Below are 17,884 nucleotides of genomic sequence, written 5' to 3'. Positions count from 1 at the left end.
GCAATGGTGAACAATGGTCTGAGCACATTCCAAGCCAACTGGTACGGGATACAGCAGGCATGGGGATGGGACGTTCATTGATCCACAGGGTAGAGTTACGGAAGGAACGGGCGCCCACGCCCCGGGAGACGGCGGACGTTACACAGCCACACATGCAGTCAACGCTCACTCTTTCCCAAGCTCTGCATACATTGAGCTCTCTATGCGTCTCCTCACAAGACGCAGGCGCAAAGGGGACTAAGTTTGTTTGGGGGGGGTGGGTTCGCGGGGGAGAGTGGGTTGGGGGGAGGTTCACCGGGCCTGTTATAAGTATAATTTTTTATCTTTGCTGAAAAGGTTTCATGCCCGTTTGTTCTGTTATGAAAATGCTAATAAAACAAAGTTTAAAAAAAAAAAATGACCTTTTGGAATGCATTATGCATTTTAAATTTTATGAACATTTTTTACTGGCTAATTGTAGAAATGTGGAACTCCAATTGTATAAATTGCCTAATGAATGTGCCACCTAATTGTGTACGCAGGTTCTAGCTAGATACAATGGATCTGGTGATATGCTACTGGTACGAATGTGTACGTTGCATTAGAAACGTTGGAAATTGTGTTCTTATTTTAAGGCTCATTTCCTTCGTTTCTAAGTGTGTGTGTGTGTGTGTGTGTGTGTGTGTGTGTGTGTGTGTGTGTGTGTATATATATATATATATATATATTTCTGAGGCTTGTGGAATCTGCTTAGATCACATGCTGTGCATAGGCCGACATCTAGTGGAAGCTGCGGAGTATTACAGTTTGTTTTTTGAAACTCGAAAATGGGCGTCGACACAGGCGTGCCAGTAATACTATCCCTAGTGTGACATCCACTGTACCCAAGATCCCTCACGCGTCTGGGATCCTCAGATTGTTTTTTTCCGCCATACTGGTCGGAAGCATCTTGCGGAGTCCCCTGGCCTTAGCCATACTTTTGCTATTATTGCAATTTAAAATTATTTATTGACATCCTTCCCCACCCCAACATCGACTTGACGACGGCTGGAGAAGACATCGACCGTCGGCTGCTGCACGACGGATCTGGGCCTCGGAAGGCCGCTGGCCTCGGCCCGGGCCTAGTAGGCCGCTGGCCTCGGCCCTGCAAGTAGGGAGAGTGGGGGGTGGTACATACTCTTCACTCTTGGTATATAGGTACACCTTATATATTTCCTACACTTAACAGCCCGCTGCCTCAAGGTGCGTATGGAGGGTACCCCTTTCCAATTCTGCCCCAAGTGCAACCGCAAATACCCTTGGGTCGACAGGCACGCCACGTGCAATCTCTGCTTGCCGAGGGACCACCCCGAAGCGAACTGCAGAGCGTGTAGTAGGTTTAAACCTAAAACACTTAAGGACCGTTCGACAAAGCGTTGGGCCCACCACGCCAGGCAGGCAGCCATGGCAGCGGAGGGCGCCTTCAGCGATGGCAGCGACGCCGTACTTTCGGACGGCGAGGGCATTACGGCGTCGAAAGACTGCCGAGCGCAGGTCCCCGACCTCGGAAGGTTGTCCGGCAGGGCGGCTATGGGGAAGACCCCCGGCGACGCAAGCGCTACACCTACACACACTAAGCACACTAAGTCCAACCGAACCTCGACGACGTCGACTTCTCGGAAAGAGGCACGGATAGAACGGTCCGACTCGGTGTCCTCTGGGCGCTCTCGATCGAGATCGCCTCATGACGCAAGGCAATCATCCACTCTTGCCAAGAGTGCCTCGCTCCCTAGATTAACGGAAGTTCGATCGTCGGAAGACGAAGACGACTTCCACCCCCAGGCCGCGCTCCAAGATGAGAGCGCAGTTAACACCAGCGAGGCCCCACGCTCAAAACAAGATACCTCTCCCGACCCTCGGCGCCAGGCGTCGAAAGTCTCTGGGGCCTCCAAGGGGCAGGGAAAACATTTTTCCACGCACGGGGAGGGAGGGAAACAGCGGAAAGCTCAGCCTTCCACTCCTGTAAGACCATCCTTCCACCCCAAGCAGACAGATAAACATAAATCTACTGGGACATCAACATCCAGCAAGGGTACCCTTGATAAGTCCTCTAAGTTGCCTACTAAAGTCATACCCTGTTCCAAAGAATGGTCCAGTGAGGACATAGACAGGGTCATGTCAAGGATGTCTTCCTTAGCGGATTTTTATGACAAAAACCCAGAACATTTCCTTTCGTATGACCCTCAAGGGGCCACACCTTCAGGCTCCTCTGATCCTATCCCCCTAAGTAAAAAGGCCCGGGTCGAAAGACCTGACCCCTTCGAGGTGCAGCCTTACTCTACTCCATACTCTACTCCACACCCCAGATACCAAGGACAACCTTTCCCTGAAGGGGACCAGGAGTTTTCAATTATGGAGGAACGAACCGGGTCTGAATACTATGCGGAGGATGAGGACCTGGAGGAGGTAGAAGATGAGCAGGAAATTTACAGAGTAGATTCCCCGGTAGAGAGCGAAGCCCCAGTTACCGACTCGCCAGTTGATAACCAACCCCTCCTTAATGAAGTTCTTGCTCGCGCAGCAGAACATTTTCACATCGACACCCACGGTGTACAGGAGGAAAGGGACTTCGCAGAAGAGTTGGTGGGAGAGAGGAGGCCGGTCGCTCAGACCATCCCTATCCTTAAATCCATCCAACGTAGAATAGATCCATCCCTGGTCAATCCTAACCTCACCAGAGCCGTCAACCCCAGAGTCGAAAAACTTTTTCGGGCAGCCCAGTCTGACCCTCTTTACATAAGAGGTCATCTGAAACCAGACTCCCTAGTGGTTACCAACACTCGGAAGAGGGCTGGGACACCCTTATCGTCGTCAGAAGCTCCTCCCGACAAGGAGAGCAAAAGACTGTACGGGTTTGGCAGGAAGGTAGCCTCAACGTCCGCCTACCAAGCAAGGATTGCAAACTCCACCACCCTGTTGGCAAGTTACAACTGCCATCAATGGGAAGAGGTCGCGGCGCTCATAGCCTCTGCTCCTGAACCGTTAAAGGGTCAGTTGGCTCGGATCTCGGCAGAAGGGAGAGCCGTGTCTGGTTGCATATTAAAAGCAACTTTCGACGCTGCAGACAACGCAGGAAGATTGATAGCAGAAGCAACTGTTATCAAGAGACATGCGTGGTTACGGCAGTCGGGGTTCAAAACAGAAACACAGGCTTCATTAATAGACAAGCCGGTGGAACCAGATCTATTGTTTGGGAAAGCGGTCGAAGACGCACTTAAAAATGCCAAGGACGAATACGAGACTCTCAAATCCCTTGGCCAGCTTACCAACAAACCCCCGAACCAGAGGGGGAACAGTAATTTTCGTCGCCCACGCGGCCAAAATTCACAAAGAGGCAACTATGCCCAAGTACAGGGTACACAATGGAACAACAACCAGCAGTCTACCCAAAGTTACAGCAAAGGTAACAAGAGAGGTCGTGGAAGAGGCAGAGGCAGCCCCAACAAGGGAGGTGGCACGCCTCCGCCAAAGCAGTGACGCTCAGTTCAGGGTCCCTTCTCACGCAACCCCAGTAGGGGGACGCATTTCCAACTTCACCCAGGCTTGGGAAGGGATCACCTCAGACAGATGGGTGCTGTCAACAGTGTCCACAGGATATTGTATAGAATTACTGCAGCGTCCCCGGAACCACCCTCCACGACAAAGAATACACTCCTTAGAACATCAGAAGATCCTTCTCGAGGAGATCGCCATTCTGCTAGAAAAGGACGCGATAGAACTCGTCCCAGGACACCAGGTAAACAAGGGTATCTATTCAACTTACTTCCTTGGGCCAAAGAAAGATTTGACAATGCGCCCAGTATTGGACCTACGGCCTGCCAACAAGTATGTCAAGCCCCAAAAATTCTGTATGACCACGCTACAAGAGGTAATCCCCCTCCTAAAAAGAGGGGACTACATGGCAACCTTGGATATGAAAGATGCTTATTTTCATATTTCCATGCTCCTGGCGCACAAAAAATACTTGCGCTTCAAAGTGGACAGTCGCCACTACCAATTCAAGGTACTGCCCTTCGGGATAGCTTCAACACCAAGGGTATTCACCAAGGTACTGGCGGTGGCAGCTGCACACCTACGCAGGGAGGCAATCCCAGTGTACCCTTATCTGGACGACTGGCTCATAACGGGGGAAACCCCAAGAATTTGCATGTCAAACATTCAGAGGACTATCGACCTCCTCCACGAGTTAGGCTTCTCTATCAACGAGAAGAAGTCAAGTCTGGTGCCAAGCACCTCAAAACAGTTCCTAGGAGCAATCCTAGATACTCAAAGGGTTGACCTTCCCCTCGGAAGAGAGAATTCGGAATATACTACTGCAAATTCCACATTATCAGTCAGGTCAACAAATAACGGTACGCAGAGCAATGCGGTTACTGGGCATGATGGCGTCATGCATTTACCTGGTCCCCCACGCGCGTCTGCGCATGCGTCCCATGCAGGAATGGTTGGCGAAACAGTGGTCTCAGGCAAGTGGTCAGTGGGACGATCTAGTGGTCGTTTCGCCAACACTCGTACAGAGCTTACACTGGTGGACAAAAGAGAATCTCGCAAGGGGAAAACCCTTTTACGATCCCGAGGTACAAGCAGTGGTAACTACAGATGCTTGCCTGACGGGGTGGGGAGCTCACCATCTCCACCACACAGCTCAGGGTCTCTGGTCTCACTCAGTAGCCAAGAACCACATCAACCTGCTAGAGCTTCTGGCAGTATTTCGAGCGCTTCGGGCGTTCGAGCCCCATCTACTAAACTTGTCGGTGCAGATCCGGACGGACAGCACGACAGCCATGTTCTATCTGAACAAACAAGGAGGGACTCGTTCGCCAAATCTGTCCAAGCTTGCCCAGAAAATCTGGATAGGGGCACTCAGACGGAACATCTTCCTTCAGCACAACATGTTCCAGGGGAGCTCAATTCCCTAGCGGATGCCCTAAGCAGAGACTCCCTTCCAGAAGAACACGAATCGCCACAAGCGAAAACAAACAATGCCCAGGATTTGCATCCAGGTTCCCCCAGCCAGACTCCCAAGGGAACGCCCTGTGGATGAACTGGTCAGGGATGTTTGCGTACGCTTTTCCACCAACTCCTCTCATCAGAAAGGTGGTGTACAAGATGAACAAGGAATCGATGACGCTCATCCTAGTTGCTCCCATGTGGGCGAGACAACCATGGTTTCCACACCTACGCAGGATGGCGCTGTGCGAGCCCATCAAACTCCCAGCCTGGTACAACCTACTGTCCCAGCAACAAGGTCTAACAGTGCACCAGGAACCCAACTCAATGAACCTGGCAGCATGGCTCCTGAGGTCATAGAGTTTGGCCATCTCAATTTACCACAGAGGTGTATGGACATCCTAAAAGAATCCAGGAAACCAAACACAAGGCACTGTTACTTTGACAAGTGGAAAAGATTTGTTATTTGGTGCCAGAATAAACAGATCAACCCAGTTGATTGCACTCCTTCCAACGTGGTAACATACATGCTCCACCTGCTGGACGCAGGGTTGGTTTTTAACTCTCTGAAAGTACACCTGGCAGCCCTCTCGGCTTACACCACATCCCATAACAAGGTATCGTGGTGGAAAATACCAGTAGTTAAAGCCTTCATGGAAAGGAGTAAAGAGACTTCACCCTCCTATTTCGAACCCACCGCCAGGATGGGACCTCAATGTGGTGCTAGCTAAGCTCATGGGCCCCCCTTTCGAACCCATGCATAAAAGTAGTCTCAAACACCTGACTTATAAAACGGCCTTCTTAGTAGCCATTACCTCCATAAGAAGGGTCAGTGAAATTCAGGCTCTGTCAGTGCAGGATCCTTTCTTTATTATCCACAAAGACAAACTGGTTTTACGCACACACCCTAGGTTTTCACCTAAATTCATATCTAAATTCCATGTAAACCAGTCCATCGAGCTTCCGGCTTTCTTCCAGAACCCGCAAAGCTCGGCTGAGGTGAAACTACACACCCTTGATGTGCGTAGGGCGGTCCTCTACTATGTAAATAATACCAGACCGCTAAGAAAAACAGATCAACTGTTTGTCTCCGTAGCTACAGGCAGAGAGGGGGATCGCGTCTCTAAAGGCGCGATCTCGAAGTGGATTATCAACTGTATACAGCTCTCTTTCTGGAAAAACTCTGCCTTTTACGCCAAGGGCCCATTCTACTAGAGGCATTGGTGCCACTCTGGCTTTCATTGCAAATGTTCCCCTCGACACCATTTGCAAAGCAGCTACTTGGAGCTCTATTCACACTTTTACTCAGCATTACTGCATTGACACTCATTCCAAGACAGATACACAAGTGGGACAAGCGGTTCTAAGACACCTGTTTGCTCATGACCCTTCTCACATCCCACCTCCTTCTTCGGGTACTGCTCGCTAATCTATGCACAGCATGTGATCTAAGCAGATTCCACAAGCCTCAGAAGGGATACATTACTCACCGTAATCGTATTTCTGATGCTTGTATCTGCTTAGATTCACATGCGACCCACCCTTCCTCCCCTCCGAGAGAAGGCGCATGATTGCTTGTAGTCTTACCTTTCTGTCTATCTGCTTGGATTATCTGTACTCGCGCTACTCCTCATGCTTCCTCATGTCGGGAAAAAAAATACAATCTGAGGATCCCAGACGCGTGAGGGATCTTGGGTACAGTGGACGTCACACTAGGGATAGTATTACTGGCACGCCTGTGCCGACGCCCATTTTCGAGTTTCGAAAAACAAACTAATACTCTGCAGCTTCCACTAGATGTCGGCCTATGCACAGCATGTGAATCTAAGCAGATACAAGCATCAGAAATACGATTACGGTGAGTAATGTATCATATATATATATATATATATATATATATATATATATATATTCATATTCAGCCAAAAACACTGCGCACAACCTCTATAAAATAGCTTGTGCTAACGGGCTACAGCTTGGCTAAGCTGACAACATTTCAAAAATGCACAAAACTACTAACTCCAGCTGTAAGTTCTCAAGGACTAAGAGTATCGTAGCCGAAGAATGCCCAAGCACACTAGACCACCTTGCTTTAAGATATATATTAATTCATTACAACATGAGCATTAATATTAAAAAGTTCTTACTTTAATTTTGTGCAGACTAGGTAAAAAGCATTATAAGCACCTCACCGGGTGGAGTTTGCCACGCGTTCCGCTCTGTTCAATGAGCTTCGTCAGGCTGTTTGTTATCCATTTGACTGCTCTCCCGCTACTGTTTTTAAAAGAACTAAGTGGGCGTTGAAACACTACGCGACCGCTCTGTCCTACTCGCGTCATTGGATCATGTGACTCACTACAAACCACTCTGCCCATACGCGTCATTGGGTCATGTGACCCGCTATATGCCGCTCTCAGAATATGTCTTATACTCTATGGTGTGATAGAAATTGAAGTTCGATTCCTATTAGCCTAATATAATAGAGAATGATCACACTGGTGAAATATTCCCGCTAATTAAATGCGCAATATAACAAACTGAGTGTTAACTACGCGACTGTAATAGCTCCAGTCACGCGGCAAAGTAAATGCTGGTATTAAGCAATTTATATGAAAGGATAGGTGACCATTATAGAGGAACCCCCAAACCATTCTAAGATGGCGGACAATGAATTCCGTTCACACCATAGAGTATAAGAAATATTCCGAGAGCGGCATATAGATAGAGCAGCCCCTCGTTGTCAAATAGTTTTAATTAATCCGAAAGAGAGAACCGACACGTTAAACTCGTCCGGGGTTCCTCAGACACGTCAGTGGAACCCCCGGCCTAAATGGGGTCCTTAAAGGTAGGGGGTTATAGATAAATATATAAGAAAAGACAAGACAAAAAGGGGTTTTAAAAGCATGTTTATTTAAGGTAAAATGTATCTATGCTGTGGACATACCTTACGGTGCCAGGTCACCCCTGGCCAGAACAATAGACTCACCGGATGAGCATTCTCTGAAGGATGAGGACAATGGTTGAAAAGTGTCAGTTGAAAGAGATAGGTGAGGGAGGAAGACAGACAGGGAAAACACTGAAGGAGAACAGAAAGAAAGAAGAGGAAAGCTAAGATCAGCACTGCTTGTGGGGGTCAAAATCTCCTCAATGGGCAGGCTGCGTCTGTCAGCTACAGCTCAGCGTGAAGAGAAGTTACAGGCCGCAAAGTGCGGTGCGGCTTTGGTGAAGAAAAACACCTGGGGTTGTGTGTGGTGCGAACTCCAAGCAAAAGCGTGGCCTCGGAGACAGTGGCCTGCCCATGGGGCAGCACAGGCGGGCCAGAAGATAGCAAAGCCGCGGGCCATGTGTGCGTTGCAGCTCGAGTGAAGTCAACACACCAGCCCGGCACAGCAATTGGTGGCAAGCCGAACCGGAGTGTGGCGTAAGGGCTGTGGTCTGCCCGGGGGACAATCCAGGCGGACCAGAAGAGGCAGAAGCCCTAGGCCATGTAACGTGAGAGTCCCGAGTGAAGGCGTGGCGTATAAATCCACCTGCCCTGGGAGCACACAGGGCGGGTGATGAAGTCAGAAGACGACCCCAACCCAACCAGCGGTTTGTGGGTGCTGCCAGAACTGCTGGGGGGCCTGCGCAGCATCCGCTCTCCCGAGGGCTAGACCGGGAGAGCAGGACTTACCTGGAGCCCCGGCCGAGACGCTCTATGTGGCTGGGGCTCAAGGCGGAGCCAAAAGCTTGGTGCTGGCTTCGTCCAGGTGGGAGTAACCTGGGCAGAGCCCAATAGGAATTTCCCCCACCGCCACATAGGAAAAAAACAATGGCTCCCAAAGCCCTTTAAAGGATCCACCACCACGGAGGAAATGGAAATCGTAAGATGGGACAAAGCGCTCTTAAAGCCCCAGGACTGCTCTGCCTACAGCAGAGAGTGCACTGCCATGGACAAAAAAATTGTCTCAAAGCCTCGTCAAGGACCACCATGGAGGAGAGCAAAATCAAGGTCTTTCTAAGCCCTGGAATTAATAACACCACCACAGAGGAAACAGGGCTCCAACAGCCCTATATGGACTCAGGGCTCCCAAAACCCTATGTGGACTCAGGGCTCACAAAGCCCAGGAAGTTCAGACAAGAGTCCTGTGACAGCCACCACGGCGGAACGGGGAGGGTTGGAGATAAACCTTGGAAGCACCCCAGCACAGGTGCTGCAACAAGAAGATACTGTGCACTAGAGAGCTGTTATGTGACTAATACAGACTGACAAGAGGACTGGGATTTAAATGAAAGTAATGGCAGTATGCAGCTGTCAGGTTTGAAATAAAGGGGGTAAAAGGCATGAAATGTCTGTGCTGGTCTAATGGAAGGGTTGGGTCGCAGGCTATGTATAATTAGGGATTTGGCCAAAGTTCATATGTTGGAGGGGTGTTTCACTTGGTATCTCTTCTACCCTGTCCTTAATACAGCAAGTTGGATGGGAACATGAAAGGGGCATACTCACATGGGGAAGGAAAGCTGGAAAGTGACGCGTTTTTATATAAAAGCCTAGAAGGGCACCAAAACTCCCCCTCCGGAGTACTGTGCCTTAAATCTAAGAACAGGAACGCAGTATTGTGGCCCATCCTCTGAATTAACATCCTATTTATTTGCAGGTTGCTTAGCGCCTTGCCAGAAGAGCTGGTCTGGGATGGTGGGGTGGCTCCAGTATGGTCTGTCACTGGCCAGGGGTCATTATATTATTGTGCACCCCCGGGCCAGTCAACAAAAAAAAAGAAATAAATGTGTTATGAGTTGCAATACATAATGCAAATAGCATAAGCATTCAAATCAAGCAGCGTAAGGTGTGGTTAATATGAAGTGCCTAGTGCATGGTAGCTTTATATGCTTAATAGGGTCACTGAGCGATTAACCCAGGTTGCATGGCAACTCCACGTTTGTCCTCCAGTATTTGATGATATATATTTCAATTGTACACAGCATACTGAAACGCTGTTCCGTCGAGCAGCACTCCTCACATAGCAATTCCAAACACGGGATTCCAAATGCCTTGTCACGGACAAAATCAGCAAAGAAACTGCATGGGTTATGTCGTTAACAACCTGTATTTCATAGTTGGCAGTTAAAAAATTCAGCTGTATCTTAGAATACAAACTCACACTATATTCCAATAACCTACTTGACTAGTAACAGAGTACATTTAAAAATTCACTTCATTGCGAAAGCGTCATTCAGTAGGCCATGTAAGACCCGTTTCGCACCAAGCCTGGTCATTGTTCGCACATATATTCCTGATTACTCTTGTAGTTTCTATTGTGTCCTATTCAGTAAATTGTTCTGAAATATATGTTGGACCTGCAAATCCCCTTTTTCACAAGGCACTGTTGCATTTTATTGAGCGCGTTTCTCACTATATACACATTTAAATGAAATATATTACTTTATATGCAGTGCTGTGTTTGATGTAAACTGCAAAGTAAAGAGAAACCGTTTTGCAGTGAATTGTAGTACCGAACAACCACAATTTTATTTTTATTTAGGCAATCAATAGAGTACGTTTAGAAGGGATACCTGGAAATTCAGTTCTGTGCACTTAAATTATACTTGCATTGGGTGGTAATTACATTTTAGCAATGCTCTCTGAAAAGTAGCCATGAGTACAGACAAGTTTCACTTGCAAATCAGTTTTGAGGTTTTGATTTCTTTCCATTCACTGTTTCAATTGGTTTTCATTTGTTCACAGAGATGACAAGAAGGATGGTTTGAAGTTCTACACTGACCCTTCCTACTTCTTTGACCTTTGGAAGGAAAAAATGCTTCAGGATACAGAAGACAAAAGGAAAGAAAAGAGAAGACAGAAGGTACAGTGAGTACTTCTAGACCTAAACATGCAGTCTTGTGAAATACCATTTCGGATTTAGTTGAGGATATGGTGATAATATGCAGTGAAGATTTTACTTCTGATAGCAGCGCATCGCAATGTGAGTCCATCTGTGGTTTGAACCACACTCCCCCTCGTTTGCGTGGTGTTCTGGTACTCTTATCTGTTGTATTGTAAAATGCCTGGACCACCAATGGATCTGGCAATTATGCATGCCTAAATGCTCACGTGCCCGAGCCAACTGCAGCCGATAGTGTGAGAGAAGCTAATTGTTTCTTCAAATATACACATCCATGTAATCATTTCTTGACCCTCCAGCACTCTGTGCGGTAGTGCCCACGTGCTTCCCCCTCTGCCGCTCAACGACAGCTACCATCAATTATCAAGTGTTTGGTGGAGTAACTGCGGATCCCAACAACTACTGACATGTCATGTTTAACCTTAGCTAAGCTTGCAGTGGATTTATAATTGATGCTGCAGAGGATTGAACACTCGACTTTGAAATAAGGGACTGGCCCGTTAGCTGTTTTTTTTGTTGTTGTTTTTTCAGTGATGTTGCGAAGGCACAAACAGAACACATGAGTCAAGAGAGCATAATTCAACACTGTCATTAACAAAATACAACATCCTGAATTGGAAGAATGCCTGTAGGGCCCAAAGGTTTAACTATATATAATTCGACTGCTGTAAAAATGTGTCCAGGTGGCTAACTCACAGGGCCTATCTAAAGGGCTCCCCTTTCTTATCAGGATTTCCTGAATCCACTACACAAGTCTCTGGCTATAATGCCTAGCTCGCTTCTGGTTAAAACTCTATTTTTTTTATTGATTATTTTTAGGGATATTGGCATGCTCCTTTCCTTTTCAGATGAACAAGCGTTTCTTGATTTCTGTGACACATCGTCTCACCCTCGGGCCATGGGTAACCTTCCAAGGTTTCTTGATGTAATGTTAAGCGCTCTCCTACCTGCAAGTATTTCTTCCCCCTTGCCTTAGTGTGTTATCGTGACATATGCCTATCGGCAAGTATTTCTCTCTCTCCTTGCTTTGGGTATTACCATGAAAGTACCAGCAAATATTTCTTCCCCCTTGCAATGGTTGTTCTCAGGCCATGTTGTTGTAACCCACCAGCTTGGGGCCACCCTCCTGGACTAAAAACTTGCAGTTAATTGTTCTCATTTTGCTGTAGTCATCCAGTATCTGAGAGAAAGACCTCAGTAGGTTTGGCATGATTCTTCTTCATTGGAACCTGGTTTCCTCCAGTATCTGATATATACCCTTGGGTATGCTTGGGACTCTGTTTGGCTCACTCTTCCCTCCTTCTCTCTCTCAAATTACTGTCCAAACTGTGCCATTTGCTGCCTTCCACTGGGCTCTTAGGTAGGGCATCTGAGTATTCAAATTAGTCAGTGATCCTTTTGATTGGTCTCTCTTTAATCCTCGTGCACTGTTTGTCCTAGAATTGGCCCTTCCATATTTTCCCTTAGTATAGTTTAGGTTTCATTCCTCATTGAACCCCCCATTCGAGATTAACAGTCTGACATACTCTCCTTCCGGGGCTGAGTGTTAACCCTGTTCGCCATCTTGAAGTCGAACGGAAGTGATGCTGTTGTTTCTTGGCTGAAGCTAGGCTTGGATGCGCTCTTCCAATGAGGCAGAGACTAGGCTATTCATTCGGGGAAAAGGTGTCTTCTGGGTCTGGGGCAGATAGTGGCTGATGCAGAATGCAGGGCATTATCCCACCAGTGGAGGGGCAAACCGCCAAATGGCAGCCGGTGGTGCTGGAAGAATTTTGAGTGAGGTGCTGGCCATGTGTCCCTTTACGAAAACCTGGCTGTTATTACCTTACCAAAACATAGCAATTGTGAACATTCCTGGTGCAACTGCACAGGTGAGGCTATCAAATGAAGTAATGCCTTTGCTGAAAATATTGTTGAGAATGGGTCCCCTTTAAGACACTTCTGAAACATGGGGTTCAATAGTTAATTTCAAAGGAAGTCCTATCAAATATGTGGCTAATGTGTGACATCGTAGCCCATTCTAAATTTTAGTGAGCACGTCCTGTACCGAAATTGCCTCCGAGTTTTGAGAGATCATAAAGAACGTTGATTGATATTTTACAGCTGGCAAACAGCATTCATTCTTGAGATGTTTCTAAGTCGGATCAATGTCCCCGCTATTCTAGTTATAGGGTGCTTTACTTGAAGCCTAACTTCATTGAGTAAAACATGATGTACTATGGATGCATTGAACCCATGCCTAATTGCAGAAAATGAATCGCTTGTCTCTGCTGTGGCTTAGTACTCACATAGAGCATGATTACTCTGGAAGCATTCTCTGGATAATGCAATTTGACAGCTTATATAGCAGATTGTATATGATCTAACCCAGCTGTGACAGTGGTTCCTGCATTTTTAATTCAATTTAGAAATGGCACTTGATTCTGTGATGTTCAGTGAAATACTTTTATGGCGAGTGAAATAGACAAGAGTTCTATTTCAGTTGTACATTTCCCAATAAGATGCTTTATTATGTTGGATTTTCATTAAATTTAATTATGATCATTAAGAGCTTTTGATCTATTTTTACTAGTTAATTATTGTAATTCTTGTGACTGTGTTGTATAATGATGAAATGCGATTGTATGTCTAATAAAGGCATTTTGATGACCTGTTGGAGCAGTTCTGGTACTTTCAAATGTATAAATATAGCTGTCATTGTAGACGTGCCAATGCTGTTCATCATACGTATAGCAGCCCTGTTGATAAGTGCTTGTGCCTCACTTAAAGAAAATTAGCACCCGGCGAGGGCGCAATCAGAATGAAGGGACCATTCTGATTGGCCCTCGCCGAGGCATTACCCGGCCGGGATTCTACTGCCATTGTCCCCGGCAGGGGGGGGGGGGATGGCTTTCAGCCCCTCTGCCAATGAGGAGGCTCGCAGCGGGGGCCATCCCTGCTCCGAGCCTTCCCGCGCCTGCCGGGAACTTGGGTGAGGCTTTTTTTTCCCCCTTCTACTTTCCTCCCTCCTCCCTGCCCTCCCCACCCAACTTACCTTCTTGCTCCTTTGTCCCTGGTGCGTGACGATGGCAGCCTCCAGCCGTGTGGAGACTCGGAGAGGGGCCATCCCCGGTCCACGCCTCCACAGGGCTGGACGCTTCCATTGTCCCCCGCTGGGGACCCAGGTACTTATTTTAAATTTTTTAATTTTTTTTATTTTTCCCTCATTCCCAACCCCACTTACCCTCTTCTGTCCTCTTTCGGGAACTGACACGCTGGGAACAGTTCTGTTCCCAGCGAGTCCTTTCCCGATGGCCACCATAGAAAGGGAAAACGGACTCTGTTTTCCCTTTCTCGGCGGCCATCATTTTCTTGGGCGTTTTTTTTTTCTGTTCCGAAAAGCCACAGCGTTTTGGGACAGAAAAAAATGCTTTCAGTGCCACGCAGTCATGCAGATATGCTGGACGGGGTACTAGTAGCTATATGCCCCTCGCAACAGGGGCATTAACTGAGTTGGTAATGGCCCCACCGCTAGGGGCATATTGCTTAAGCAATGGATACATGCTAAGAAAGGTCTGTACTGCAATATTAAAACAGAACCCTGCTATAAAATGCAATACTATCTAATCAAATCAATTGCAATCACACTGTGAAGTGTGGGTGCTTTCACTGCAGAATAGCAGCTCTGCTGACAAGCCTTGTGCAGTCCCATTAGTGGCATTGCAAAAAACCTGTACTATACTGTGAAAAGTATGCTGACAAGTCTGCTGCGTACATATTAAAAGGATAGCACCTCTCCTAAGGAGTGTCATATTAAATTTAATTAATCAATCAGCCCCGAGCAGGGGGGGCATTACCACTTGAGTTAATGCCCCGGGGCCCATAGTTAAAGGCCTGAGCAAAGCAAGTGCCTTAATGAAGGCCCCAGGGCATTACCTGAAATGGTAATGCCCACCCTGCGAGGGGCTTATTGCTATTGGTACCCAGGCCGGTAAGACCGGGTTACTAAAATATATATATTTTTTCTGTTCCAAAACGCTCCGGTGTTTCGGAACAGAAAAAAAAGGTAACTCAAAATGGCCACTGGAGAAGGGAAAACAAAGTGCGTTTTTCCTTTCCATGGCGGCCATTGAAAACAGAAAAGTGTTAGGAACAATTCTCATTTCTGTGCTAATTCCCTTCAAACTTGGAGAGCACCAGCTCTTTTGCTGGAAATTAGGACTTTTCTTTTTTAACCCTGCAGTGAGTGAGCCTTTTTTTTCTCTCTCTCCTGTGTTTAGATCTGATTAGGATCTGTTACGGAGAATTTTCAGAAATGTGCCAATTCCTCCCTTAGAGACCCTCAGCAACTTTGCTGGATTGTGAGGACTTGATTTTTTTTTTTTTATCTGGAGAGAGTGAGACCCTTTTTTCCCACTCTCATATGTATTTTAATGTGATTTCCGAGCTTTGTGTTTCTTTTGGTTATGGAGACTGACAAACTCCATAGGCATCATCTTTTACATTGCGCCACACAGCACCTTCAGTGCAGTGGCACAGGGAAGTCTTTCAGATTTCACAAGGTTTAAATACCTTCTCTTGGATAAACTGTTTCCCAGAGCAGTAAAGTGAAATTGTCTTTACTTACATTTGTAAAATTCTAGGCCCAGCACACACTACCTTACAATAGGGTGCTGGAGGGTTTACCTATTATCCCCTTTGTCTATTTTCTCATGTAACAATTTTATGTTACCCTTTCCTCACTGAATGGCTGGTGGCAGTAGTTTTGTTTTAACTACCATGGTATGCATTTACTGCGGGCTGCGTTCGCAGCTGCAGTAATGCACCCATGGGTGCCATTTTTGTCAAAATGGCCCTGGTCTTCTTTTTTCGCCTTTTCTTTGTGGAAAGCTCCTTCTTGAGATTTACTCTGCGCGCCACACCAGGTTTAGTCCCATTGTTCGCTTTGCCTTTGGCGGGGATTCATGAGTGAAGCCCGCTTCTGGCTCCAGGGTGTCTCGGGTAGGCAGGAAGTGAGGAAGGTGCCTGAAACTCCCTGTACTTAGTCTCCTAGGAGACCTGAATGCACTCTTTGGTGATTGGCTGGCTGACTGTCCGGCAAGGGCAGCCACCCTGCTGGGTGAATGAAAGCTAGGCTGGAATGACTAGGAGAGAACTGAATAAAAGGCGAGGCTTTTGGCTTGGAAGGCAGAGTCGACCGATGGACGAAGGAACCGGTGAAGAACTTGAAGAGGACGCCTGCTGCAACTCCTGGACCATTTGTTTGCCTGGTGAAGCCCTGCTGCTGTGCTGAATCTCCAAATTCATATCGACAGAGAAGCCCCTGCAAGGAGGACTTCTCCCCTTGAGTTGGTGGGACCAATTAACTCCAAAGTAAGCCACCTGGACATCCTTCTTGGAGCTGGTTGAATTTCCACAGAGTTGCTGCTAGAAACCGTATAGCTAGGGAGAGGAACACCTGATTGTGTGCGTTGCTTTTAAGCTGGCCTAGAGCTCCAGAGCTGCTCAGGAACAGAAGTCATCTGCTGCACTTGTTCTTCAATACAAAGGTACTGTAAAAAGTTTGAGAGAACTTACCTCTTGCTGTAGAGTTGCTTGCATCTTCTACTACTCACAAGTCTAACGGCTTGTGGCCCTACATTTGATTCTTCCTTTCTTCAAAGGCTTCTAAAACATTGTGCAAAGACTTTTTGTACTTACCTACCATAGGTGCTTCATCCTATATAATACATTTGGCCATTGACTTTGGCTTCGCCTATTATACTGAATGACTCTGCTTGGGGGATCCATAAGTATTTGCCTGCTTAAGAATAATTGTGGTCTCTTGTTTGTTCTAATCACCTTTTACTTTTAACAACTTTTAAGAGTGTTCTAAATGCCAACAGTAAGATATGAATGTCCACAGCACCCTAGCTATTGAAATCACCTGAGGGTTTAGGTTGTGTCTATGGGCCATCCAAAAGGGTCTTTACTGATTTAGAAACTAAGTGTGTACAGTATTGGAGTGTATTTGTGTGTTACTATTATATTGCTCCCTTCTGAGGAAGGCTTATTCTAACTGACTGATAAAATAATAATTCTTTATTCAAGGAACCTTGTGTGTAAGAGTTTATTTGAACACTTGTCACTGTGAATCTCTGTGGAACTCCCTACAGCTCACATTGACCCCTCTTGAGATAAGCCTGGCTGCTCAACACGCTACCAAAACTGTGTAGGACAGGCTTATACCAAAGGTTGGGTTTTCTATTACCTGTAGTCACGGTTGTTGTAGTGGTCCCAAAGGGTACTGCATACAATCTTGCCTAACAATGGCCAATAACCTTTTGGGTGCATTCCTGTAACCAAGGGGATTAAGAACCGGGAGTTTCGGGAACTTCCCTCACTTCCTGCCCCTGCCAGAGATACTGGAGCCAGATACTGGAGCCAGAGGCAGGCTTCACTCGTGAATCCCGCCAAAGGCAAAACAAACAAAGGGACCTGGTTTGGTGCGCAGAGTAAATCTCAAGAAGGACCTTTCCGACAAGAAATGGCAGAAAAGAAAATGGGCACTCATGGGTGCCTTACTGCAGCTGCGAACACAGCCCGCAGTAACAGCACGCAATGGTAGTAAAAAGTAAACCACCGCCACCAGCCATTAATTGTAGAAAGGGTAACATAAAACTGTTACTTGAGAAACTAGACAAGGGGGATTCTAAGTAACCCCTACAGCACCCTATGGTAAGATAGTGTCTGATAGGTCCAGAAAGTTACACAATGTAAATAAAGTCAATTTCACTACACTGCTCTTGGAAACAGTAGTTTCACCAAGAGAAGGTATTTAAACCTTTGGGAAATCTAAGAGACTTCCCTGTGTCACTGCACTGAAGGTGCTGTGTGTCACAATGCAAAGATGATGTGTATGGAGTTTGTCAGACTCCCAAGTGAAAAGAAACAGAGTATACATCACGAAAGAAATACATGAGAGATAAAGTCTCAAAGTCCAGCAAAAAGAGCTGGGGGGTCTCTAATGTAGAGAGGAATTAGCACATTTCTGGGGATTCTCCCTAACATCCCCC

At 46.8% G+C, this 17,884-nt stretch overlaps 1 protein-coding gene across 4 annotated transcripts in view; it reads left to right on the top strand.

Annotated features, from left to right (window-relative positions):
* WASF3 (WASP family member 3) overlaps window positions 1-17,884 on the top strand; it is a 730,276-nt gene that overhangs the window by 524,167 nt on the left and 188,225 nt on the right. For all 4 annotated transcript variants that reach the window (XM_069639295.1, XM_069639297.1, XM_069639294.1 and 1 more), the window contains one exon: window positions 10,694-10,811. In XM_069639295.1, the coding sequence (XP_069495396.1) occupies window positions 10,694-10,811 (118 nt within the window). The remainder of the gene's footprint in view (window positions 1-10,693; window positions 10,812-17,884) is intronic.

Source organism: Ambystoma mexicanum, chromosome 7q, assembly GCF_040938575.1.
Source record: "Ambystoma mexicanum isolate Mex_15411 chromosome 7q, UKY_AmexF1_1, whole genome shotgun sequence".
NCBI lineage: Eukaryota > Metazoa > Chordata > Amphibia > Caudata > Ambystomatidae > Ambystoma > Ambystoma mexicanum.
This window is presented reverse-complemented; position numbering and strand designations above follow the sequence as displayed.